At 34.7% G+C, this 27,711-nt stretch overlaps 1 protein-coding gene and 1 pseudogene across 6 annotated transcripts in view; one reads left to right on the forward strand and one right to left on the reverse strand.

Annotated features, from left to right (window-relative positions):
• LOC106877521 (retinoblastoma-associated protein) overlaps positions 1–27,711 on the reverse strand; it is an 85,945-nt gene that overhangs the window by 45,216 nt on the left and 13,018 nt on the right. For all 6 annotated transcript variants that reach the window (XM_052966334.2, XM_052966330.2, XM_089349228.1 and 3 more), the window contains exons 3-12: positions 19,978–20,155; positions 18,390–18,445; positions 17,530–17,598; positions 16,319–16,450; positions 15,681–15,722; positions 7,215–7,288; positions 5,854–5,964; positions 2,914–2,999; positions 916–987; positions 338–468 (exon numbers count right to left, since the gene is read on the reverse strand). In XM_052966334.2, coding sequence (XP_052822294.1) covers positions 338–468; positions 916–987; positions 2,914–2,999; positions 5,854–5,964; positions 7,215–7,288; positions 15,681–15,722; positions 16,319–16,450; positions 17,530–17,598; positions 18,390–18,445; positions 19,978–20,155 — 951 coding nt within the window. The remainder of the gene's footprint in view (positions 1–337; positions 469–915; positions 988–2,913; positions 3,000–5,853; positions 5,965–7,214; positions 7,289–15,680; positions 15,723–16,318; positions 16,451–17,529; positions 17,599–18,389; positions 18,446–19,977; positions 20,156–27,711) is intronic.
• LOC149136590 (uncharacterized) lies at positions 3,575–4,535 on the forward strand (annotated as a pseudogene).

Here is a 27,711-nt window from a genome sequence, read left to right on the forward strand (position 1 = left end):
CACATGTTGGCTAATGTAGTCTTACATATGTCTAAATAAAAGACATCTTGACCAGACCTGGTTGAGGCTAATAAAAAACTGACACATTTAATTGCAATAGCATTAACTACACCAACAATTACAATAACATTAAAGTAACCACAAAAATGCCAAAAAGTAAAAAGTGTGAGATAACAGCTATATCCTTACTGCATCTTATGATTTAGGATGCGATGTCCATAACTGCTATCACATGGATAAGAAGGTTTCACTAAAACTAACATACAAAAATGCATTTTGTTCTGTGGGCTATCAGAATACTCCATAACAATAATAACAACTCATGTAAGAGACATACCGAGGTGATGGCTTTCTGTGTTTGATGGGAGTTGAAGTAACAACAATGGGATCATTGACTAAGAAGAGAAGCTCATTTATATCTCCACTAGCCTGGTAAGACTTCAGATAAAATTTCTCCATCTCATCAACCTATAACAATGGTTAAATAAAATAAAATATAGTAAAAGCATTATTATTAGTTAGGAAACAAAAAGGGCTATGGGTTGGCAGAAGTTTGGGAGAATGTAAGGAAAATAGGAATGGGTCATGAAAGAAGAGAGGATAGGCGATAATACATAAAAAAGGGGTGGCAGAAGATCTTTCAAACATTCATTCATATATTAATATACACGTGATGTAAGGTGGCGAGCTGGCAGAAACATTAGCACGTCGGGCGAAAAGCTTAGCAGTATTTCGTCTGACTTTACGTTCTTGAGTTCAAATTCCGCCGAGGTCGACTTTGCCTTTCATCCTTTCGGGGTGAATAAATTAAGTACCAGTTGCATACTGGGGTCAATCTAATTGACTGCACCCCCCCCCCCGTAAAAATATGTGATGTATTAAGTAACTACATATTATTGAAATATAACTACTTACATCTAAATTGCCATTGGTATAAGATACAATTGAATTGACAAACTGTGCCACCGCCTTCTGGACAGGCTGAAGCTGTAAGAGAACATGAAAAATTTATAATTTATCAATTAAGTATTTATAGTGGTTCATAAAATGATTAAAATTTATCAGCAAAATAACAGCAACAATTGCTCTATTTAATGTGAAAGGTTTCAAATTAAACATAATGGAAAGATTAAAGTTGCAGTGACATTTAAAAAAAAAAAAACAAAAAAAAAAACAGGAACAGCCTGTTGTCATTATTATTAAAGAAAACATCAAGGCAGCAAACTGGCAGAATTGTTGCCACACCTGCATTTTGCCATCTTTACATTCTGAGCTTAAATGCCACAGAGGTCAAATTTGCCTTTCAGTGTCGATAAATTAAGTAGCAGTGAAATCAACTAGTCCCCTCCCCACAAAATTTCAAGCTTTGTACCTTTAGTAGAATCAGCGTGTCAGACAAAATAAGCTTTGTGTGTGGATTTAGTAGAAGGAAACTGAAAGAGGCTTGGTGTGTGTATATATATGTGTGTGTGTGTATAAATACATATACACATATATGTATGTGGATGGAGCATTACTGTCTCTTTGCCTTATCCTCACATGACAGTTGTAAGCTTGTATGTTGTCTGGTCATGGGAAATATTACCCCACTAGGTAACAGGTGAAGGTTGGTGACAGGAAAGGCATTTGGCTGGAGAAAATCCACCTCAACAAATTCTGTCCAATCCATGTGAGCATGGAAAACAATTGGACATTAAAATGATGTTGATGATGTATTTGTGTATGAATGTTCTGATCAGCAAGTATTCATACTAAGTTGCAAGAGCTTCAATTTGCCTGTTGTTCACTTCAGTTTATTTTTCCTCCAAAGGATTTTGTATTTAGTCAACATTGTCTTTTAACATTCCAAGTTTGATAAATAAATACCAATAATAACCTGCACCAATTCTGTCATCTATATATGTGTGTTGTCTTCTTGAGCAAGACACTTTATTTCACATTGCTCCAGTTCACTCAGCTGTAGAAATGAGTTGTGATGTCACTGGTGCCAAGCTATATCTGCCTTTCCCTTGGATAACATCAGTGGCATGGAGAGAGGAGGTTGGTATGCATGGGTGACTGCTGGTCTTCCACAAACAACTTTGCCTGTACTTATGCCTCAGAGGGTAACTTTCTAAGTGTAGCCCCATGGTCATTCATGACCAAAGGGGCTTTTTACCCTTTATACCTCTAATGTTTCTGGACATGCCAATAGAAGAATTGTAAGTATTTTTAGTTGTATTTTCCCATGCTTTCATGAGAGGGATTGTTTGCTTTTACTTGATGCCCTTCCTACTACTACTTGACTATGACAGAGAGAGTGGAATATGGTTTTTGCTCATTCAGAAATTATTTTGTAAGCCAATCTGGATAAGTTTTTCTTCTTGCTCAAGTTGTTTTCACCAATTTTGTTTTCCAGTAACAGTTCAAATCAGTCACACATCTATGACAGTTGCTGTTGCAGGTTTTTTTACTCTGACAGTAAAAAAATTTCAGACACTGAAAATGAAAATTCCAGACACTAAAAAATAAACTAGCATGTGTAGTAAGAGGATTGCTTCCCAACTATATGGTTTTGAGTTCAGTCCCACAGCATGGCACCCAGGACAATTATCTTCTACTGTAGACCCCAAGCCAACCAAAGCCTTGTGAGTGGATATGGTGGACAGAAATAGAAAGAAGCCCAGCACGTGTGAGTGAGTGTGTGTGTGTGTATTAGTCCCCCACCACCAACTGACAACCAGTGTTGGTTTGTTTACATCTCTGTAACTTAGCAATTTCGCAAAAGTAACTGATAGAATATGTACTAGGCTTAAAAAAATAAGTTTGATTTGTTTGATGAAACCTTTCAAGATGGTTCCCCAGCAGGGCCACAGTCTGATAACTGAAACAAATAAAAAATTCAAGACAAAAGATAAACAAAGAACTATTTACCTCCTTATAGCTAGTATGGAAGTCTTCAGCTAACTGTGAGAGCATTTCTGTAGAGTTGGGGTCAGTGCTAGATTTCTGAAGTTCATCTGGAAAACAAAAATAATTCTCAATGAGTATTTTTATTACATAAATTCATATTTCTACGTTTTTCCACCACCACCCTCCAACACCACCCTCCAACACACAATTTATGACAAGACTATATACTAATGGCAAAAAGAAATGGACAGAGGAGTAGCTGTGTGATAAGAAGTTTGCTTCCCAACCACTTGGTTCTGGTTTCAGTCCCACTTCACAGCAACTTGGGCAAGTGTCTTCTACTATAGCCTCAGGCCAACCACCAAAGCCTGTGAGTGGATTTGGCAGATAGAAACTGAAAGAAGCCCATCGTATATATATATATATATATATATATATATGTATATCAATACAATGTACATTTTAACACATAAGAGATATCCATCATAGGATTCTCTCATGCTAGAAAGAACAGCTAAGTTCGAAACCACTGTTAGGGATAAAATTTCGAAAGAAATGAAAAATAAAAACATTTACCATCTAGCTCCTAAACCATTGGTTTCTGACTTATATTAGCAAATAAAATAATTTGCTAATATAAATCAGAAACCAATGACCACGACCACGTTTGGATGGTGCTTTTATGTGCCACTGGCACAGGAGCCAGAGAGGGCTGGCATCGACCACGTTTGGATGGTACTTTTTATGTGCCAGAAGTGTAATTGCTGAATTATTCCGTGCCAGCAAAAGCGCTGGGGCGATTGTTAGAGCCACAAAGTATGCTAAATCTACTGTTTTTAGAGTTGTAGCCAATTTGAAGAAAAATCAGGATGTTCAGAGAAAGCCTCACAGTCCTTGTAGTAACTGAAAAAGCTCACCTCGAAAGTTAACAGGACTTCAAAGACCAATTGAGTCAAACCCATCAAAATCAATGGCTAAGTTGGCTCAAGATTGAGGAATCAGTAAAATGACCATTTCTAGGGCTGTGAAACAAGACCTCCATATGAAATTGTATGTGAGGAGACACCATAACATCTTAACTACCCACTCTAAAGCCATTTGAGCAGAAAGAAGTCCAAAACTTCTTAGTCATCTGAAACATCGTAGCAAAGACATCCACATGTTTATGGATGAAAAGAAGTTCATAGTAGATGAAGTTGCAAACCGTCAGAACTCACAAGTGATAGCATATGACCCTTCCCAAGTTCCTTCATCTATGCATAGCAAGAATCCGCCTTTCATAATCGTCTTTGGAGCAGTTGCAAGTGATGGGAAATTGATGCCTCCTCATTTTATTGAAGCGGGTCTTAAAATCATCACAGCAGAGTATCTCAAAATCTTAGAAGTTTTGTTGCCTTGGATTAGGAAGCATTATGATGTAAGTCAAGTCATGTTTGTACAAGACTCTGCACCCACTAATTCAAGAACTTATGAGGTTCAGCAAAAGAGATGGTAGAATAAATACCATACTTAAAAAAAAAAATAAGTACTGGGGATGATTCAAATAAAAATTCTTCAAGGTGGCACCCCAGCATGGCCACAGTCTAAAGACTAAAACAAGTAAAAGATATAAAAAATATTAGTTCATTTTGGCACAACAAAAATGTAACTTTAATGAAGAAAGTGTTATACAGTGGTGACTGGCTCAGTGGTTAGAGTGTCGGGCTTATAATCATGAGATTGTGAGTTCAATTCCTGAAATGGGCTGTGTGTAGTGTTATTGAGCAACACACTTTATTTTACATTGCTTCAGTTCACTTAGCAGTAGAAATGAGTTTTGACTTTGCCTTTCCCTTGGACAACATCAGTGGCATGGAGAAGGGAGACTGGTATTCATGGGTAACTGCTGGCCTTCCATAAACAACCTTGTGCCTCAGAGGCAAACTTTTTAGGTGCAATCCCATGGTCATTCGTGACCAAAGAGAGTCTTTACATTTATCTTTTTAGGAGTAATAGTAGTTGTGTTGTTTCTCTGAGACTTGTAAGCCCACAAATAAAAGTATTCTAGCAATAATGTGTAAATGTGTAGAGTGTTATAACATGTACGTAGTGCAGCTAGTATATAATATATTGTGTATCTAGTTGTTTATCTCCACGTCAGTGGTGATACAGCAGATCTATGATCAAATGAGTTCAAGGAATGACCATTTCATTTTTTTATTCAGATATAATATCTCTTATCTCATTATTCAAACATATCCTTTCTTTCATAGGAGAAGTGGTTTGAGGAAAATTTATCTGCTATTTTTAGTACATTAGGCCACCTCATGTTGTCTGTAAGAAATAGGCATTATGGTGGGATTCATTGTTCGTAAAATATCATAAAAATTGTGAAATCACTCCTGTGTGCATCCATTACATATGTAGTCCGTGTGTGTGTGTATTTATATTTAGTCACCAGTTTACACATGTTTATTATAAAGACAATAAACTCATCTCTTAGCTGTAATGCTAAGTAACATGGGGCACCTATTTACAGTTCAATGTTGTAAGCAGTTGGAGAACTGTTTCATTGATGACCATGTTATTGTTAACATACAATACTGAGTTTCACTCCTGCTCAGAGATTAGCTTCAAACATTAGGGGCTCTGTGAGGCTGAGTAACCTCAGATACACTACATGCCAAAGTCTAAAATTGAAGCCATATCATTTCACATGTGTACAGCAATTAAAAGTGGATGATAAGAGCAAACGAGTAAATTTATTTCTGTATTTACACTATGCTACAGAACTTGGGGTACTTTTCATATGCCACCCTGTATATACCTTTATGTGTGCTTCAAGAACAACTATTCCAATATATATATACATGTGTATATATATATATATATATATATATATATATATATAAAATGTATGTATTAACTATTACACTGTGTGTGTGTGAGAGAAAGAATGAATGTGTGTAGGTTTATACCTACCATAAGGAGAATTCAACATGTCAGCAGTAGTTTGTGTAGCAACATAGTGTACTATACAGATCAGCATGTGAACATATGAAATCATCTCAGCATTACCATTCATATAAGAGCCTGTTAGGAGAAATAAAACAAATACATCATAAACACTTCACAGAAATTGAATTATTTGAAATATATTTCAAGATGTGATTATATATTGTTCTTCATACATGTCTGCATGATAACTAGAAGTGACAATACTGATCTCTGTCACATCAAGTTAATATCAAGATTCAGATGGGTCCAGAGTAAAAGCATCTTGGTCCAAAGTGATACTGGCTATACTCTAATCCTAATTCTAATCCTGGTAAAAAAAAGTTTTGAATTAAAAAACAAAACTTCATTAGAACCAACAATTTATTTAAATAGATTTCTCAACCAATTCCCAAAATTTTTTAAGTAATCCCCAATAGCAAGTTCTACTTACAAAATACAATTTTCCCTAGCAATTTTATTTTTAAGGAAATTATCTAGCTCCAAAAGTTAGCTCTTAGTTCCTTTTTGGGGTACTGAGACAACTCTTAAAACAGCAAATCAGAACAAAATATTGGGTATTGAATTAAGAAACAGAAAATACACGAAATTGACTTGATACTGTTCAGCTAATGACCTAAGATATAGAGATAGATCTGAGTCTTGTAGGCATTGAAGAATATGATACAAGTTCATGCTAAGGGAAGAAAATGCATTAGGTAATTGAAAAATCTTAATCTGTGATTGTAAGCAGGGAAACAAAAGATGGCGCCATCAGTAAAAATATATAACAGGGTGCTTTCATATTTTTAGATAAATAAATATGTTTGGATAGTGGGAGGTTACATAGTCTGGAAAGTCAAAGGAAGAATTAGAAGCAAGTTTTAGAAACAGGTGAGGGAATGTCATTAAGACTAATCACTGGACTGAGCAGATTTGTCACATTAGAAGAGATCTGCACATATAGAAGATGAAGAGGAAGTCTAATTTCAATCAAAGGTTTCCCTTTCTGATGACCAACTTTCATCTATACATATATTGGATGCCTCTAGTCTCACCCAAATCCCAGTTGTTTAGTGCAATACAGAACTTCCACCAGAAGCTTTGTTTTTACACAGCCTAAATATACCCTCTTATGGAGTACTATTCTAATATTATTTTTGACATTCTGGACCACTTTTGAAAATATGACCATCTACATTATCAATTGACTCTACACTTATAGCCAAACTAGAAAAGCACTGCAATTAATGATAATTTCTATGTTGTGATGCTTGCATTCACTTTCAATAAAATATAATAACATATCAGCAATAAATAAATTTTTGAAACTGTTTTGTAATACATACTTTTGCATAAGAGAAACAATATCCAACACAATTTCATTTTTGACTGGACAGTGTCTGATTTGACTTTTTGGTTTCTGAAATACATGTTTTGTATTTTGAGTAACAATAAAACAGCCATCTTCAAAACAATATTTGTATATAACTTGCATGTGTGTATGTACAAATCTAATAATAGGCAATAGTACACTTCACACTAATAAAATAACATCAAAAGTTTTAAAGCATTATCAAATTGTAATAGGAAAACTGCCTTCCAAGTGGTTTTCTGTCCATCATTGGAATAAGGATATATTATATAATATCTGTGACCGAGATTGTACATTGAAGATTGGAACTCATAGTCATTACAAAATTTGCTCTTGATCTAGATGCTCACCATAGTCTACATGACTGACAGATACCATATATGGGACAACACTTGCATATATGGGACAACACTTTCAAACATATCCTTTTCTAATATAAGATGGTATGGCACAATTTTAGGGAAATTTGGCTGCTATATCTAGCAGTTCACATATCAACAGAAAGCCCACTGTTTTGAGCTGAAGGTAAACTTTGGTGTTATGGTGTAGTTCCAGATCAGTTGTACTTAAAAAAATGATGATGAAAGATGTTCCAGTTGAGATTCTTGCCATACATACATCAAGAATTATATCAGTCACTGTAGCCTATATTTAGAATTGTAATTTGGAAGACTTTTGGCTGCTATTTTCAGCAGATTGAGTGATAACTAAATTGTAGTCTGTATTTACCAAACCTGATGGTGCTTTGCATTAAGATGAGTGTTAGTAAAAATACTGTTGGTTCCATCACTTATATAGATCTATAGATTTCAGACAAATTTAAAACATGTAAAAAAAATGTAAAATTGTATAAAAATTCACTGGAATGATTTCATCTGCACATTACTTCATATATTTCGTTTAGGTAACATTACTAAAATATTATCATTTTAATTAGAACAAATATATATCAGTTCAAATCAGGAGACCATTTGCAGATAGTGAGAATAGTTCAAACAGAAGAGCATAAGATTAAAGACCTAAACATCCCTGGTTCAGTCCTGTGTTTTGGTATGTTGAGGTTTGTTTATTTCTTAAAATTATTACTCATCAAAATTGCTATAGTTTAACTTGCTGAAAGAAGGTGAATGAAGGGGAAGTTTCTCTTACATAAATGCATATAAACACATAGTCATCATCATTTAACTTGTTTTCCATGCTAGCATGGGTTGGACTATAATAAGATTTAAGGTTGGTGGATAGCAAAATCAAAAGTGACATACAAAATGCCTAGTAGAATTTAGTTGTTTCTTTGCATTGTGTTCAAATACTACCGGAGGTTGTCTTTTTCATTCCTCCTGCTATGGTCAATAAAATATACACCAGTCAAGAACTAGTATCAATTTAATTAACTGTGCTCCCCACCCTGTTCCCACTATGACAATTGTAAGAAATTGTAAGAAATTACTTTCAAATTTTGGCACAAGGCCAGCAATTTCATGGGTTGGGGTAAGTCGATTACATCATCCCCAGAGCTCAACTGGTACTTATTTTATCAACCTCAATGAAAGAGATGAAAGGCAAAGATGACCTCAGCAAAACTTGAACTCAGAATGTAAAGATGGGCAAAATACTGCCAGCTTGCTGCTACCTTAATGTAAGAAATTATTAAGAGCTATAGAGTAGCAGAAACAAAGTTCTGGATTAAATACTTTGCTGTATTTAGTCTTAAATTCAAATTCCACAAGAATTGACTTTGCTTTTTAATCCTTTAACTTTTAAAACAGTAATATCTGGCCCAAATATTCTATCTGTTTTATGTTCAAACCAGCCAGATATAGCCTCCCATACCTAACTTACAATGTCATTCTAAAAATAAACAACCACAAGATCAAAATCTTTTATCTATATAATAATGCATGATTAAATCAAAACAATGTGAATAAATAAGTATAACATTTAACAGATTAATCTGAATACTAAAGGGTTAAACTCTATTACCATTCTCTGAGATCAATAAAATTAGTTGGTGTCTTTTTAATCAACTTTAAATGCATGACCAAACACTGTTAATCCTACTACTGAGACTAAAGGTAGAGGAAGTACTTCTATCCAGTGGACATTTAATAATCTAACCCTTTTGATATCAATCCACCTGAGACTACCCTAGGTACTGTAACATAAACTTACTGTTTTAAAGTAGTCTGAATTATAATCTTCCATCAAAATTTTATACTAATTTATTCCAGATCCCAGCCTATTTTACTAACTACTTCATTATTTTAAAAGCTAATAGAGACAAAGACAGCATATGTTGACAAAAATATAACAAAAGGGTTAAGGACATATTAAACCAAGTCTTTTATGCTGGAGGTTTTATCAATCATTTGATCACTCAAATATAAAGTTTTTAACATTCTGACATTTATTCCATCAATACCAAGCCATCAATTGATTTTTTCATTAATAACAATACAAAAAAATGATGATGATGATGAAAAAGTGACATGTTGATTGTTAGTGCTTAGTCATAAGATCTGGACCTATAACTGTTATTATGACCCTCCTGTTTGCCTGACTGTACAAAACTTAGTTTCCATTACTATATCACAAAATCGTCTACAATATCAATTGTTTAAAAACTGATGAAAACAGTCCACAGTACCGAATCATCAAAAAATACTCGAGTGTTTATTCCCTTTAACATTTAAACAAGCCATATCTAACCAAAATATTCTCCTTGCTTTATGTTCAAACTGACCAGATCAGGTCCCTCACTCTGAGGCTATAGTAGAAGACACTTGCCCAAGTTATCACACAGTGGGACTGAACCCAGAGCCATGTGGTTAGGAAGCAAGCTCCTTATCACACAACCATGCCTGTGCCTATACTAAAAAATAAATAAATAATACAAATAAGACTCATTAATGCCATAAATAAGACATCAGACTGAGAATGATGTAACTACTTCAGTTTGGAAATATATTCCCTTGATGCATTAATGAATTTCATACAAAAATAGGAAATGATATTATGTTTTAACAGAGTGACTATTTCTTGCAAAGCAGAGCCTAAAAATGCTGATGTTTATCATGTATCCAAAATGAAGAAATTTTCTAACTGCAAAGATGTGTCCTGCATTTGGCAAGATATGCAAATTGTATAACAGAAAGAAATACTTAGTAGGTTTTAAAAGAAAAATATAGAACAAACTGAGGATAGGTTGTCTATTATTGGACATGGTTAAAAAGAAAAATAAATTTACAGAAAGTTAATTGGCTCTGAAGAGTGAGAAAATTCAATACTTCAGGCACTTGTCGTTCTTTGGAGAGAAAGAACATAGAGGCTGATACTAAAACTGCAAACACGTGAATGAGAAAAGGGAGAGGTGAAAGGCAATGTGGAACGGTAAATGGAGTGAGGAGAGAGAAAAAGGGCAGTGTAAGTATTAGGGGCAAAATGGAAGGAAGTAAAATAAGAGGGAGAATTGATAAAAGCAGAAAGAGCCAGGTCAATTGAAATATGGGATGTGATGAGGTTCAAGTGAAGTTGTGTAGCATGAGAAGACAAGGCAAGCAGGATGATGGACAAAAGGGCAAGAGCAGAATTACACAGACGTGTGCAAGGAGGTGACAGTATGAGGAAAATAAGTAATGAATTTTGAGGAGTGCTAAGAACTGTGGGGGAAAAAAAATGTTAATTTAAGATTTGAGGAAGACAGACATGTACAGTGATCTAAAACAAGCGGTAGGGAGGGAGCAGAGAGGAAAAATAATGAAAATAGAAGGATGAACAATGTGCATTATCTGCAAAAAATAGTACATAGGAACAGAGTATATAGTGTAGGCAATTGATATGTGCAGTGAATGCACAAGCTGTACAACAATAAAATGAAGCATGTTGTGTCCTTGAGCAAAACACTTTATTTTACATTGCTCCAGTCCACTCAGCTGGCAAAAATGAGCTGTACCTGTATTTCAAAGGACCAGCATTGTTGCATTCAGTGTGGTGTTGAATCTCCCTGAAAGCTATGTTAAGGGTATGCATGTCTGTGGAGTGCTCATCCACTTGCATGTTAATTTCGCAAGCAGGTTGTTCTGTTGATCAAATCAACTGCAATACTCATCATTGTAACTGTTGGAGTGCCAGTTTTAGTTTATATGTGTGTGTGTATATATATATATATATATATATATATATATATATATATATATATATCATCATTACCTTCATTGTTTTAACTTCCACTTTTCTATGCCTACATGGGTTGGACAGAATTGAGGCATATAACACAATGCAAGCAAATGCAAACTTAAAGTAATAATTTTAGGTTTAAAATAATACTATAAATAGTAAGAGTATAATAATAAATTAATACATTATCTACCAGAACAGTTGTATGCCACATGTAATGTGGACAGTATTATGCACAATATATGCAAAAACTGCATACAACAATTAACATCAAGCATCATGTGTAATTAAAAGTTGTATGGACACATAGTTAATCAAAACACAACATAAAAGCACTGCTCCTTATGTCTGCATGTTTCTTTAGAATGTAAGTTTGAGAACACCATAGACTGAGAAGTAATCAAGTAAAGGGTGACCAGGCAAATTAAAGTCTCAGATTATTGGTTTGAGAATTCTGTGAGTATTATTATAAACATCCAGCAAACCTATCTCACAAATAGTGACCTGTGGTGTATACATATAGTTATACAATACACTGTAGACCTTGCAAGTTATGCAGTTAGCTAAGGCACAGTCAAAGTGGTGGATCATGCTGACTCAAAATTTGGGGCCTATACAACTACTCAAATAGTTGTATAGATGAAGGGACAAGTAAGGCAATGAGTTTGGGAATACTTGGAAGTTTTAGGTTACATGTGTCTGCAGGTAAGGCAACTACTAACTATAAAGTCACATATCTTTTGAAGGATATGAATGGAGGTTCAGGAAAGATAGGGAAGTTGGCTAGTAGAAAACAGAAGCTATGAAGGAGGGTGTACTGAAGTAATCAAGTAGCAAAATGAAAGAGAACTGTGGAAGGGAAGGTGTATGGCAAACGTGAGGAAGTGCAACTGATAGAATAGGCATGTTGAAGAGTGGAGTCAGCAACATGTTGAGCTTAACCAGGTGAGAGGAAAAATAATGTGTTTGCATCAATTTTGCAACAAAAGTACAGGCCTTCACTGCAGAGGCAGATGAACTGTGAGATTGATGCAAGGAAGAGAAGTCAAGGGAAGAGTTAGAGTCAACAAGTTTATAATAAACTGGTGTAGTGAGGTGGAAGGTTGTCAACAGAGACGGTTGTATATGAGAAATTAATAGAAATATAAAAAATGGTGTAAGTGATTTCAAATATGAGGTGGAAATTGTAACTGACTTAATTTAATTAAATTGTGTCAGTTTAGATATGCAAGTGGATACTGATAGCAAGGTTACCTTAATTCCAGTGAACCTTTGGATACTCATTAGTCAAACAAAACATCTCAAAAGCACCAATTTGATGGATCAGCACCGAAAGCCTTGGGCTATTTTGAAGGGAACCCTACAAACAGGCACTTGATTGGAGATTATATTATTGGCCATAGTGGACAGTGGTAAGTCATGGTCTTGTCAGAACTGATATACTAAATAATGATAGCACATAATACTGACATTAAAGATACTGATATGCTTAAACTTTATAAGGCCAGAACTTAATTGAAATCATACACCTTTCATATTTTAAATCCTGAACACTACCAATTCATATTTTACCTCCAATAGTTGTGAAGTTGCAAAAAATTATCAAGAACGCATATTAGAGCATGTTCCATTTGGATGTAGCAGATAGACATCTATTGCAACTGTTCTATATTTTTGAGATGAGGAATTCTGTATATTATTTACATTGGACAGATATGTGTCCTCATCTTGTTTGTTGATACAACATTTTGGCTGATTTACTCTCCAGCCTTCATCAGGTTTCCTAGTAGAATTTCAAACCCAACCCTTGGTTGGGTTTGAAATCTATTGCAACTGTATAAAAAGGAGATGGAGATTTACATATCTGTGGTGACTACAAGGTGAGTTTTTATCCCAAGATTCATTCAGACTTTTTCTAACCCCTAATACTGAATCTGCCTTTCACTCATTAGCCAGGATGAAATTTTTCTCAAAATTTAACTTCAATTATGCTTACCACCAAATTCAAATAAATGAGGATTTCAAAGCTATCACCAACATTAACACTTCTTTTAGTTTGCCAAACTGGATACAAGAGTCTTATGGAATAAGAACTGAAATTGCCATTTTTCAATGTGCAATAGAAAAGACTTTGGGAATGATATATAAAAAAAAAAAAGTAATACATGAAGATGATACTTGCTTAAGAGATAATACTGAGGAGGAACTTTCCTGAAGATCAAAATTACATTAGATTGCCTGAGAAATGCAGACATTAATTGAAAGAACTGTCTCTTTAATAGTAACACAATACCATTTTGAGGAAATTCCATTACAGAGAATGATGTTTCTCTAAATCAATATTTGATTGAGAAAATATCAGTTGTTTCTCCACCCTCTAATATGAAATGATTGGACGCCTTTTTAATTTATAAATTTTTGTGGTTGATATTTGCCAAAATATCTTTAAATGATTGAACTATTACCACATTTGCAAAAGAAAGATGCTGAATTTCATGAGACAAATGTTCAGCAAAGACCATTCGTTAATTTAAAAGTGCTACTGCTGAGAATCCTAATGGGAATTTATTTGCCAACAATGGTATCACATTGACAACAACTAGTAAGCAAACTATAACCACCCAGTGCTATGTCTCTGAAGGCAGTTAACAACTGCTGAATCTAATTATTTAAATATTAAAAATTAAAAAGACAACAGTACATACAGTAATTGTATGTACCGCAAACCATGCTTACAATTTTTTACTTGATGCAAAATTACTACTTAAGATTCACTCACAGATATCTTGAATTTTTCTTTAATCTACACAAAGAACTTCCAAAGATTATGTTTTCAGGTACTGATGTGAGTCACAAAGCTAACAACATTTGATTTATATTATCTATACCAAAAGAAACTCTATTCCTAACACAGACATACTCAGCTAGATTTTAAACAGCAACTGATAGATACTAGTTCATACCAAGTTTATATGAACTAGTAACTACATACACTGGATAGTCTAGTTTAAGCTCTTTGTGATCATGTTAGGCAAGTTATTTCAGAATAAAGAAGGTCTCGAGAACTGCCTCAATGCTGAGAGATCTTATAAGCAGCTCTAATATAGATAACTCTGGAACATGGTATTCTTTTCAATTGAAAGCTTCTTGTTCTATCTGGTGTATCTAAGAGGCAAATCATTAAGTATCCATGGTGAGGTCCATTGAGACATTACTGTTACACATAATTGTCTAAAACTGAAGCATATTGACTTGGTATACAGTGGATGTTGAATACTACATAACAGCTGCCTTAAATGTGTGGTAGTAAAAATATTTTCAATTTTCATATAATAGTTATCTATATTGCCAAATTGGCTATAGAACCAAATAATCTACAAGATCTAATTACGTGTAGGCAGTGGTGTGTAATTAAGAAGTTCACTCTGCAACTAGATGGAACCCATGGAAGAAACCTTCCTTATCCTTGACTGGTAGACTCAATCCATTTCCATCACTTGACCACTGGGTGCCTTTAACAGAACCCACTAAGTTGCAAGCATCCAAACTAGGTCTGAGGATAACTATATTCCTTCTTTCCACTAGTCTCAAAAGAATCAAGAGTGCAGTCTTTCCCCTGCTGACTTAACCACAAATTAAAATCGATATCTCCAAACTGTCTGCATTTAAGAATGTCCACATCACCAAAATGCCAAAAGCAAAACAAAAAAAAAACTGTCTACAACACATAAGTGTGTGTGTGTGTGTGTGTGTGTGCATGCACGCACATGTAATATGTATGTATTTACTGCCGTGTGTGTATATGTCTGTGCTTGTGCCTCTCCGAAAGAGAGAGAGGGGATATAGGCTTTCCTACAAGTTATCTGTAGTTTCAATTTAGCTGTAGTACTAAAATGTTAATAATACCTGACCAAAATCTAAACATTCCAATATTGAGCATAACACCAAACTGTCTACATTTCCCAAATGTTTTCAGAGTCAATTTAACAGTACAAAGTTGTGTATAGCAACAAATTGTCTGCATTACAAAATACTCTATAATGAAAAATTATCTACAGTACCAATTTATTTTATATCCCAAATTGTGTTCAGTATCATATTGTCAACATCTCCAAAGGTAATTTCTATGCGTACTCATTTATACAGTTAGTTATAAATCAGATTTCCTTCCACACTACCTTCCAAAAGTTTCTTATAATAACTGTTTGAAGAACACCAGAAACACTGGAAAGTAACAAAAAAATTTCCAGTTAAATAATATACTTACAATATATTCTTAGAGTTCTGTTTGAAAATTTGAGGAAATATTCTGTACAAAATAAAGAATAAGAAAAACTCAATGGCATGTCATCAAAATATAATTATATAATATGAATATTGAAATATACGTAGCAAAAATTGTGAAAGTGTCAGTAAAATAAATTGTTTTAAGCTACATTACAAACAAGAAACTAAGAAAAGAATAGATATTAAATTGTAGACTTTCTTAGAGTCCCTTGAACACAAACTAACATTAAAACATTACTTTGATAAAGCAAGTGAAGGTGGAAGGATACTTTAGAAGTATTTAACCCTTTAGCATTTAAACCGGCTGTATCCAGCCCAAATATTCTACCTGTTTTATGTTCAAACTGACCAGATCAGGCCTCTCACACATACTCTACAATGTCATTCTAAAGATACACAATCACATCATTGGGATCTCAAGGCTACAAGATAATGCATGATTAATTCAAATCAATGTGAATGAAAAGCACTACATCTGACAAAATAATTTGAATGTTGAAGGGTTAACAGATACATTTTCAGAATTTCAGCTGATTACCATTCGTTGAAAAGTCTGCAAGTGATATTAAACTTGGGATTTCATAGAAGTTTCTGAAAATAAAGAAATAAATCGTCTACCTTTGGAATAATGCAAACATGGGTGATGTGATGATATATCTTTTCATTAGCTGTTGTAAGTGAGTATTTACAGCTTGGCTTGAACTTTGGACTTCTTGTAAACGTGACATGTACATGAAAAAATCTTTTACTCTGCAAAAGAAATACATTATTTTGAAGAGGAAAAGCAGAAAAGAAGAAATAAGATTTTTTTTTCTATCTTTTGATGAAGATGGAAACAATAAAGAGAAAGTAAAATGGGTATGCGGGTATTTGAAAATACCTCACAAAATGACAACCATGTCCTGCATAGTTATGGGCTGCTCTTTGGCAAGGCATAGCACCTGTTCAGCCACCCTGCCAGGGATATGGCGAAATTATGAGACTACAGCATGGTGGATTGTCAAGAAGTAGCAGAAGTGCTCAACTTCTTACATTGATGCTGAGCAGAGGAATCCTAGAAGATCAATGGTCAGGATCACCAAACTCTATCAAGAGAGTATCTGCAACACATCCTTGGGGGTGGCATCCATGGTTGTGTAATCAGCAAATGAAAGATTCACTATTGACTCAAGTTCCCAATTCAAATTCATAATAATGGAATTGGATGGTGACAGAGAGTCATGGGAATCTGCAAAAAAAATGGGGAGAGAAAGTCAGAATTGTTTGGTACTCAAGTGATGAAACTAAGATGTAACTCTAATAAACCTTCATCTCATATAGTATCTGTTAAAGACTCACAGACATTCTATCATAGAATTAAACATATGGTAAAGTAGAATATCAGGAAACTAGCTGACAAATGTGTAATGGCTTTGATTCCTAATATATTATTATCACAAAATAATGTTCATAACAATGTATATTTTAATGTCCACAATGAATCTACTGCGATATAATTATTTTGGTTCCAACATACAATCTCAGATAAAATCAGATGCCAAATAAATACAAATCAGCAAAGTAAAATATTTTAGCAAAAATACTTTCAAGGAAAATGTAGTTTTAGTAAACTAAATAAGCAGATTTACAGCAAATAAAGAATACATTCTAATTTTATTACACACATTACATTTCTAGATTGGCCTGTCTTTGCAAAGCATACAATGAACAAATACTATAGGTGAATGACAACTATAGTAAAATTAAATTGCCAAGTAACAAAAGCCAAAACAACAAAGTAGTAGAAATATTTTTTAAAATAGATAAAACTATAAAATACAAATACTTACTTAACATCTACTGCTTTCAGTAAGTCTGTGATTGTGAAAACATATGGATCTAAATCACAATAGCCGGATCTGGAAAATTGTATAGATATAAACAGTTAGAACCTTTTATGTTTGTAGCTGACAATATAAAATCAACCAGTTAACACATTTAAGCCTTTTGTCATCATGTTTCTGTTTAGATACACTGTTCTTGATTCAATTAATTTTGGAAATAATGAAGAATTTAGTGAAATAACTGTCATTATTAAGCTGGTGTTAATAAGAATTTTTAAAGGAAAGTTTTAATTTAGATCACTTTAAAACAAAAAGTTTGTATCATGGAAACAGGCAGTTCCAGATAGGTTGGTATTAAAAAGATTAAAGTGTAATTATGCATGTAAGACACTTATTTCTAAAATAAATGTCTAAAAAAATTATTCTGGGTCCTATATGCAAAATTCAGCTTATTATATGCTTAACCCTTTAGCATTCAAATTATTATGTTAAATGTAATATTTATTTATTCACTTTGTTTTGAATTAGTCACGCATTATCTCATAGCTTTGAAATTTTGATGATGTGACAGTTTTACTCTTACAATGACATTGTAGGATAGATTGCAACGGTTGGATCTGGTCAGTTTGAACATAAAACAGGTAGAATATTTTGGCCGGATTTGGCCAGTTTAAATGCTAAAGAGTTAAATGTACTAAAAACTCTTCTATCTGAATATGTGCTACTGAAATTGAGGTGAGTCTAATATGTCTTTATGTCTTTTATGCCATCAGATATGGTTAATTTGCTATGTTGCTTAGTTTAAACAAGTAACTAAATCATCTGTAGTGTTTTCTCCTTTGTACTTGGAAATAAGAGACACTTACCTGCTATCAATGATACATTTGTAGAGAGCACAACCAAACCATGCTTCAGCTGGACTCTGAAATTATCAATAATAAAAAAGGTATTTTTTTTTGTTTTGTTTTTTATTTTTTCATAAATGCAAATACAAGTGTGTGTACAGTGTACATATTTCTCTTCTGCATCTTTCAATCAGAGTTTTCATACCATTACCTGTACAACATAGTAATATCATGTTCTCCTGCATAAATGTTATAAAAGATGGGGGTTTTTTTTCTTAAGTATGAAGTAGATTTAATATGTGTATAACATATATTAAGATGTAATATATAAAAGATATAAATTCTGAAATATTATTTGTAGAGACATAAGCCGCAGTGATGTGAGGTAGAAAGAGATTTTTGTCAGTGTTGTTTGTTATCCATTGTAGGGAAGTGTTATGGGTAATTGTTGAAGGAAAACAAGGGGCAGAGTTTTGGATCAGTTTTGTGACCAGTATTTGTAAATGAATCCATAAATACAAGACCCTTCTTTTGTTTTTCGTAACTCAATATTTGTTTTGTTTTTAGTTTTATTTTTTTACATATTTTGGTCAGCTATTTTCATTGTTATATTTGTATTGCTGACTTTTCAATAAGTATCCATGACAGAGGACCAAGATATATGGCACATTGCTGCACTCACGAAGACTCACCCACCACAACAGAATTGAGATCCTAAAACCAAGGTGTCACATAAAAAGTATTGATGTGGATGCTGGAGACACATAAAAAGCACTGGGGCTGCTGCCACATAAAAAGTACCTAGTAGTCTATAAAGTGGTTGGCGTTAGGAAGGGCATCCAGCTGTAGAAACCAAGCCAAGACAGACTATGGAATCTGGTGCAGCCCCTGGCTTTACCAGTTTCTGGCAAGCCATCCAACCCATGCCAGCATGGAAAGCATAGGTTAAATGTTGATAATGATGATGATGGTGATATGGGTGTTGTTTAAATAGCTATAAACCTATACTACAGAGGTAACTGATTCTAGCAGAACCAAGTCCTTCCCTATTATGAAACATACTATCTGAAAACAAATGGTTACCATTTTAAAGATGAATTAAGAAATCTGTAGAGGGCCTTGTAGCTGCTTCATTCAGTTGAGTAACCGCTCATTAGCTTGTGTGGCTGTTATGTATGCAGATGGCAAGGTGAATGTTTATGCATGTAAAGATACACATGATTAAGAAGCTTGCTTTGCAACCATGTGGTTTCAGGTTCAGTCTCACTGAGTTGCACATCGGACGAGTGTCCCCTCAGGTTAATCAATGTCTTGTGAGTGAATTTGGTAGAGAGAAACTGTAGAAGCTTGTTGTGTATGCATAAGTGTGTATGTGCCTTTGTGTTTGTTTCCCCCACCACTTGACAACCAGTTGTAACTTAGTAGCTCAGTAAAAGGGACCAAAAGAATAAGTACCAGACTTAAAAAAGAACAAGTACTATGGTCAATTTGTTTGACTAGAATCACTTCAAGGCAGTGCCCCAGCATGACTGAAACAAATAAAAGACATTTCCTAATGAAAGATGTCTAAATATTACACATGTATACAAGTACCTTTAAATTTACTTACATCATGAAAGACTTTTTGGTGATTCAACCATAACTCCTCCCAATGGTTCATGGCTTTTTTACACATAGACTCTGGCACTTTTAAAGATTTGCATAACGTACTGAATCGTGTTTTTAGATGATCCATAATACTGTTCAACTGAATGTTGTGATTATTGTTGTTTACAATGTGAGGGGAGCTGTTAGAAGAGAAGTTATACAAATGATGAAAAGAAAGTGGTAGAAAGACAGTATACAAATATATGATGAATACAAATAAATATAAGTTGTAGAAACATTTAATTTAGAAATGTTCATTTTGAGGAAAGTTGTGTCAATATCAGTTAATCCTTTAGCATTTAAACGGGACATATACAGCCAAAACAGTCTACCTGTTTTATGCTCAACCGGCCAGATGTGGTTTCTTACACCTAACCTACTATGTCATTCTAGAAAAATTAACAGTTACATCAGCAAAATTTCATAGCTACAAAATAACATATGATTAATTCAAAACAATGTGAATAAGTAAGCATTACATTTGACAGTAATTTGAATACTAAAGGGTTAAAATTTCATACAAGTAGTTATTACAGTAATATATTCTGTGAAGGAGAAAATAAACACAGTATTAATAACCACTATAAATGAGGATGCATAATAATTCTCATTGTTATCAAGATTCAGATATAAGGTGTTAAATTAAAGATGAAGAGCTGAGGTAAACACACTACTTTCTGTAAAGAAATATATATAGATTCAATAATTAACAAAAGACATCATGTAATGTAATCTTGGCATAGAGAATAGAATTATAACAGTTTCTTAATAAGACAACTATATAGTTTTAATAAAATGCAAACATTTACATAGAAAACATATTTGATAAATTTCAACATATCTTGTAAATAAAGAGTAGGCAGTTTTTTTTTATGAATGGGTCATAAAAATACTCTAATATATACTTTTATATTTCATATACTATAAACTTGATGTGCTGTAGTAAAAGCAAGCAATGATAAACAAAAAATGAAAAGTTCAATGATAATGTTGACAAAGCCTTTTTTATTGAACCAAATACAGAAAAGCATTGTGATAATATGAGAAAAGCTCTTAGATTTCATCCAATTAACATGGACACTGGCATTGCTAATTACATTGTGTAAAAAAAAAATTTTTTATCTTTGGTCAGTAAATGTTATTTCCTATTTGCTTCTATCTAAAAATCAAAAGAAATGACAACTATTCCCTTCAAATTTTGCTTTTGTGACCTGGACATCAATGTTTTGAAAATGACATATTTTCCATTATGTTTTAAACCAGTAGCTCTCTGTCCATACAAGCAAAATAATAAATTGGGTACACACAGTAGTATATTAAAGATCCATGAAAAAATTTTGATATAAATGTATTTATTGGAAGAAACAACTAGATTTCTTTCTCTAACATTTTACCTTTTAAGTTAATGTTTGGAAAAAAAAATGGAATTTTGAAAGAAGTATTTATAAAACTAGTTTTTAAACACTGAGAGGCTATGGGGATCCACCAGAATAAAATAATAATCAAAGGGGTCCATGGGTAAAAAAAGGTTGAGAAACACTGTTTTAGACAGATTCAGCACTGAGTTGCTGAAGCAGAAATATCATTAAAGCAAATAATGTGCTTTGACCTTAACCACTTGAGCCTCTCCCTAAGTGGCCAACAACATGTGCATCTCTAATCATGCGCAGAAGTAGTGGAGGAACATCAGAGCCATGTGTTGAGAGGGATTCTTTGAGGTTTGAATAAATGTAACAAAAGCAAAGTTTGAATGACATATTAACCATTTTTCATATTTTCTAGGGGTAAGCAAATAGGAAATAACAGTTGCTACCCAAGGACAAAAATCGTGTTACAGTGTTATTAGATGCCCTAATTAATGTCACCACTGTCTCTTCTACTTGTATGAATTATGTTATTTAATAATGAAGATAACATTCTACACTTCATAATATCAACTATTAAAAACTAATGGTCAACAGTTTTTATATAGTGTCTACTGACAATAGAGTTACCATACCGTAAGTGAAAGACTTACTATTAATGTGTGAATTGACACTTACATCTAATGTGCAACCATCAAATATAAATACACAATATTCACTTCCACACTCACTTTGCTATTATTACAACAGCAACAAAAACCTGGACTACTGACATTCTTAGGCGCATTCATTCTCAGTATTTCAGTCGGAACTTTTTCATATAGGCCACAGAAGCCTCTACAACCTAATCTTATCAAATAAAAACAAAAGAACATAATTGACCTTTTGTACAACAGCTAAAAATAACAAAGCAGATTTTCATGAAACATGAGGTTTTCTAAATCTGTCTCTATGGTATCAGAAACACAAGCTAAAAGGAGATTAAAGATAGATTCACTAGAAACAAAACAATACTATTTTATTGCAGATAACCAACAAATTTAGTTGAATTAGCATCGTATTGTATTAATATCTTAATATCATGGACGAACAAAATATAGCATTACAAAAGCAAATTCCGTTCTTAAAAAAAAGTCAGATGCAACCAAATTTAAGTTTTTATATTCATTCTAAAATAAAAGATGTATAGACTGTGTCAGATATTTTATAGACAGGATAAATTTCATAGAAACAACAGGGTGATGAACAGTCCTGATAGCAACACAATGATGAGAAGCAATTCTGAATACTAAGTACATGTAGAGAGCTTTGAAAGAAGGCACACAATTTTATGTAGCACAGCAAGTGCTCAACATCAATATAAGAAGTTGTTTGATAATGTGTGCAATACTGCAGTGAACCAGTTTAACTTTTGCATCAACATAATTTTAAGCTGAAGCTAAAGCACTCTGCCACTTCCAATGCTGAAACAACAGCATAAAACCAACTGACAAGAATAGAACTGTGGTGGTATGAGGTGCCAACATCTACAAGACAGAGGAGCTTCAACCTACCACTTTTTATTGCCCTCTGCCCTTCAACTCCACATCTACCTACCACAGCTTGTCCTTCACTATCTACAAACTTCTCCCCCCCCTCCACATCACTACTGACCCCACACTAACTCCCCAAAATTCATAAACCTAACAGCCATAGCTACTCCATATTCTCTTCACTTGTAAATGCCTTACTAAACAGATATCCAAGTCCCTCCACTTCATCCTTAGTCGCTTCCCTCCTGTTTCACATCTATGACATCAACCATGCCTTTCAACTTTTTTTTCCTTCCTGTCCCCTTTTAACAATGGACATTAAATCTTTATCTCCTGTCATTCCTCACAATGATGGTCCCTTTGCATCCCCAAACAATTCCTCAACCATCAGATCATCTTCCAACCCAGTAGCCATACTCTCCCCCATAACTGCAAAAGAAAGACAGTTGTCTTTCTTTTGCAGTTAAATGATTCCATCAACAATAATCTGGAGTTGCTTTGGGAACTGTTTGTTGGCTACATTGAGATCCAAATCTTCTCACAATTCACAAGATCTATTCCATAACAATATGGTCGCTATACACATGATTGTATTAGCAGCATCTCTCTCTCTCTCTCTCTCTCTGTTGGGAACAACTCCACATTTGTCAACTCCTTTCACCCTTCCCTTAAACTCATCTTTATCATCTCAGAAATCTGTTAACTTTGTAGATAATATCTATCTCCATCAAACCCATGACTACATTCTCACCACCACCACCACCTTTGATAAATGCACCAAGTGTCATTCTAACCTTGACTTTCCCTTATTTCACTCCACTCACATCAAACATGACCTCTACCTCCCCCAGTCCAATTCTACCACTGTCTTCCATTTACTTAATCCACTTCATTTGAGTGAACCCAACCCATGCAATTTATTAGTCTATAGCTCCTTTCCATCATCCTCTCCTGCTTTTCTTGGATATTCCCTTGTTCTTGGTCCCATTGTAACACTTGTCCATTCCTCACCAACAACACCTCTCTCACAGGACTCAACCACTGCAACTTCTATATTCCAGATTCCTTCACCCATATTTCCAACACCAGCCACTGCTTAACTGACCAATTCAAGAAACATCTTTACAACATCCATTGCAGAAACAAGACCTCATTCTCTCAAACTTCTACTCAGGAAACCACTCAACACAATATCTTAATATGTTCAGCTTCGCCTTACACACTCGATTCATGAACAGCAGACTTCACAGAGAGCAGCATTTCATTTTTCCACACTCCAAAGCTATACACTTTCAACAATACACCACTCATCCTCTTCTGAAATAACCACATAAACACATTCACACCATCCCCTGCATGTCACACACTCCTAACAATAAAACCTATCCATGCACTTGGACAGGTTTTATCATCATCATCATTTAACGTCCGCTTTCCATGCTGACATGAGTTGGACGGTTTGACTAAAGACTGGTGAGTCAGAGGCTGCACCAGGCTCAATTTGGTCTGGCAAAGTTTCTACAGCTGGATGCCATTCCTAATGCCAACCACTCCGAGAGTGTAGTGGGTGCTTTTTACATGCCACCAGCACGAGGGCCAGTCAGGCGGTTCTGGCAACGACCACGCTTGAATGTTGTTTTTCATGTGCCACTGGCACATGTGCCGGTATGGCGACGCTGGCTATGATCATGCTCGAATGGTGCTTTTCAAGTGTTACCGGCACGGGAGCCAATGTGCATCATTATGCTTTAACATTCATTTTTCCATTCTAGCATTGCTTTGACAGGAAATGATTTTGAAGTAAGACTTAGACTTCACCTGTTTATCAATTAAGGGATTTTTGTATTCCAAGATCTCTGTAAGCACAAAAAGACAGGTCATGATGTTATCACAAAATGTAAACATTACCACTGTTTCCCTTAAATGGTAACAAACAAAATATGAGTCTCACAGAAGTGATGACAAGTGACCGAGACTTGAAAAGACATGCCAAACTAAGTGAAATCACAGCCATGGCCAGTGCCGGTGCATGTGAAGGGCATTCATACCAGTGACACACGAGATGCACCACACCAGTAACATGTAAAAAGCACTCATGCTGGTGAAACATAGAAGGCACCCATGCTAGTGACACATAAAAGGTACCTGTGCCGGCGACATGCAAAAGACACCTGTGCTAGTGACACGCAAAAGGAACCCATGCCGGTGACATGTAAAAGGCGATACACTGTGGAGTGGTTGGCATTAGGAAGGGCATCCAGCCATAGGAAACCAAGCCAAAACAGACTGGGGCCTGGTGCAACTCTCCAGTTTACCAGTTCTACACTGTCTTACTCATACCAGCATGCAAAACATGCTAAATGAATGATGACTGATATTCAAACACACACACACACATATATACAAGATGAATAAGACTGGCTTCATACAGTTTTCATTTACTAAATTCCCTCACAAGATATTGTTTGAACCTGAGTCATAGCAGAAGATACTTGCATAGGGTGAGGTGCAGTGGTACAGAACCCAAAACTATGTGGCTGTGCAGTAAAACTCTTAACAATACAACCATGACTGTACCTAGCAGGGCTACCCCCAAAATAAAAAAGCAAAATTGAAGGTGAATAAGGAAGGGAACATGAAAGACAGAGACTGGATGAGGATGGTGAGGTTCCAGAAAGACTCGTTGAGAAGAGAAGAAGCAAAGAAGCTGAAGAGAGTAAAACGGACACTGACAGGCAAAGAGTAAAGGATGGCAGCAGCCAAGCAAATGAACATCACAAGTGATGAGACAACAGATGTGTAAGTGGACACAGTGATGAGCATGGACAGATGAGAGATATGATAGGATGATGAATGAAGTGAGCTGAGAGATGGATGGAGGAAGAAAAATGTGCAGAGGTAAATAAAAGAGAAACCAATATAGTCCTTCACATGTAGAGCTAGTGCATTGATTGATTGAGGGATGAGATGATTTGAGAGAATGGGGAAATGAGTGAAAGAGAGGTGCTCAAGAGGTAGATGAGAGATGGGAATCTTCCATATATGTATGTGCATATATATATATATATATATATATATATATATATATATGCATGTGTGTATGTATGTATATATATATATATATATATATATGTGTGTGTGTGTGTGTGCATGTATGTATATATATATATATATATATATATATGGCTTCTTTCTTCCAACCATTTCATCATATTGAACCATTAATCCCTACATTTTTCTCTCTCCGTTTTTTCCCCTCTCATCCCTTTGTCAAAGAATGTAATCTCAAAACATCAACGATTTTTACAATATTCCTGAGTATTAAACCTATCTTCGTCTTTGTTTTCTATAAATTTGAACTATGTGTGTGTAATTATAATCTGGTTGCACTGCCTGTATGGATTGCAGTGACTTTCTGTTGTCATCCAATTCTATTGTTCATCATATTCAGCAGTTCATGTTGTCACAAATCTGCTGGACATAGGTCTTCGCTTGTCATCCACTGCTAAGTCTTCTTTGTGTAGGCTCCCACAAAAAAAAAAAAAAAAAAAAAAAACTTCACTAACAATTTTGTCTTTAGCTCTCCAGCAATGCCCTACAAATCTGACTCTACACTCTTTGATGATGTCTCTGATACTGGAGGACAAGTTCCCATACAACCATTCATTAGTCAAGCAATCTCTCCAAGTGACATTCAAAACAATTCTTAGCATGTGAGTGGAAGTTCCATCCAATCAGTGACGTAAAAACATGCACTGTTAAAGTCTGGGCTGCTGTCAACAAGTTGTCTCTACTGTGGAAATTTAGGTTTCCAGATATGAAAAAGAGCCTCTTTTAAGCAACTGTAACCTCTGTTCTATTTCATGACTGCTTAGCATGGACCCTTATCTCTTTTACTCTCTGCCAGTTGCTCATCTGTTGCACCGAGGCAATTTTCTAGTGTACCAACATTGTATTGCCTCAAGCTCCTCTGTTAACTCTAGCTAATGACCATATTTGGGAATCTTCTAAATGATTTCAGAATCCAACTAGCCAGTCACCTGTACATTGTTCCCCTCTTAGTAATAAGTACGTGGAATGAGGCACCATTATTCATGTACATTCTTAGATTACACACTGATTTTGACTCAGAGAATGCATAGTCCTTGGTCCTGTGTATTCCGATCACATTCTGTTTATAAGCTGATAATGAAGCACTTGAAATTTTTCAGCATTGAACTGTATGACGTTTCCTTCAGATCTTCCTGTAGTTTTGCATTATTATCAAAATTCATGACTGCCTGTGATACTTTTGTATCATCAGCACAGCTGAAGACAATAATTGTGTAAATGAAAGCATTCTGAGAGTGCCAACACAAACAATAGTGGTCTCAATACAGTTCCCTGAGGGACTCCTCTACAAATTGATGTCTCCTCAGAATGCACTATTGGTTGCAACTTCCTGACTCCTACCTTTTAAAAGCCATGCAGCCATTCCTTTAGTTTTCCAACTATGTCAAAATCACACAGTTTGTGACACATCATTTCATTATCAACTTTATCAAATGATTTGGCAAAGATGAATCACATCAAGATTTAAATGACTGAGCTGTCGTTTCAGTACCCAGTCTTATACCTGGAGAAGTTGTGAGCCAGCTCCTCCTCAGACAGGAACCACACTCCATGTCAGTGAACAACCTATTTTCTTCAAGGAATGTGATCAGGTTCCATGACTTTGCTGATGCGTGAGGTCAGAGAGACAGGCCTGTAATTTTAAGTTTCTGCTCTGCTTCTTTATTTCCGGATAGGGCATATGACACC

This window comes from Octopus bimaculoides, chromosome 3 (genome assembly GCF_046866305.1).
Source record: "Octopus bimaculoides isolate indiv1 chromosome 3, ASM4686630v1, whole genome shotgun sequence".
Lineage (NCBI taxonomy): Eukaryota > Metazoa > Mollusca > Cephalopoda > Octopoda > Octopodidae > Octopus > Octopus bimaculoides.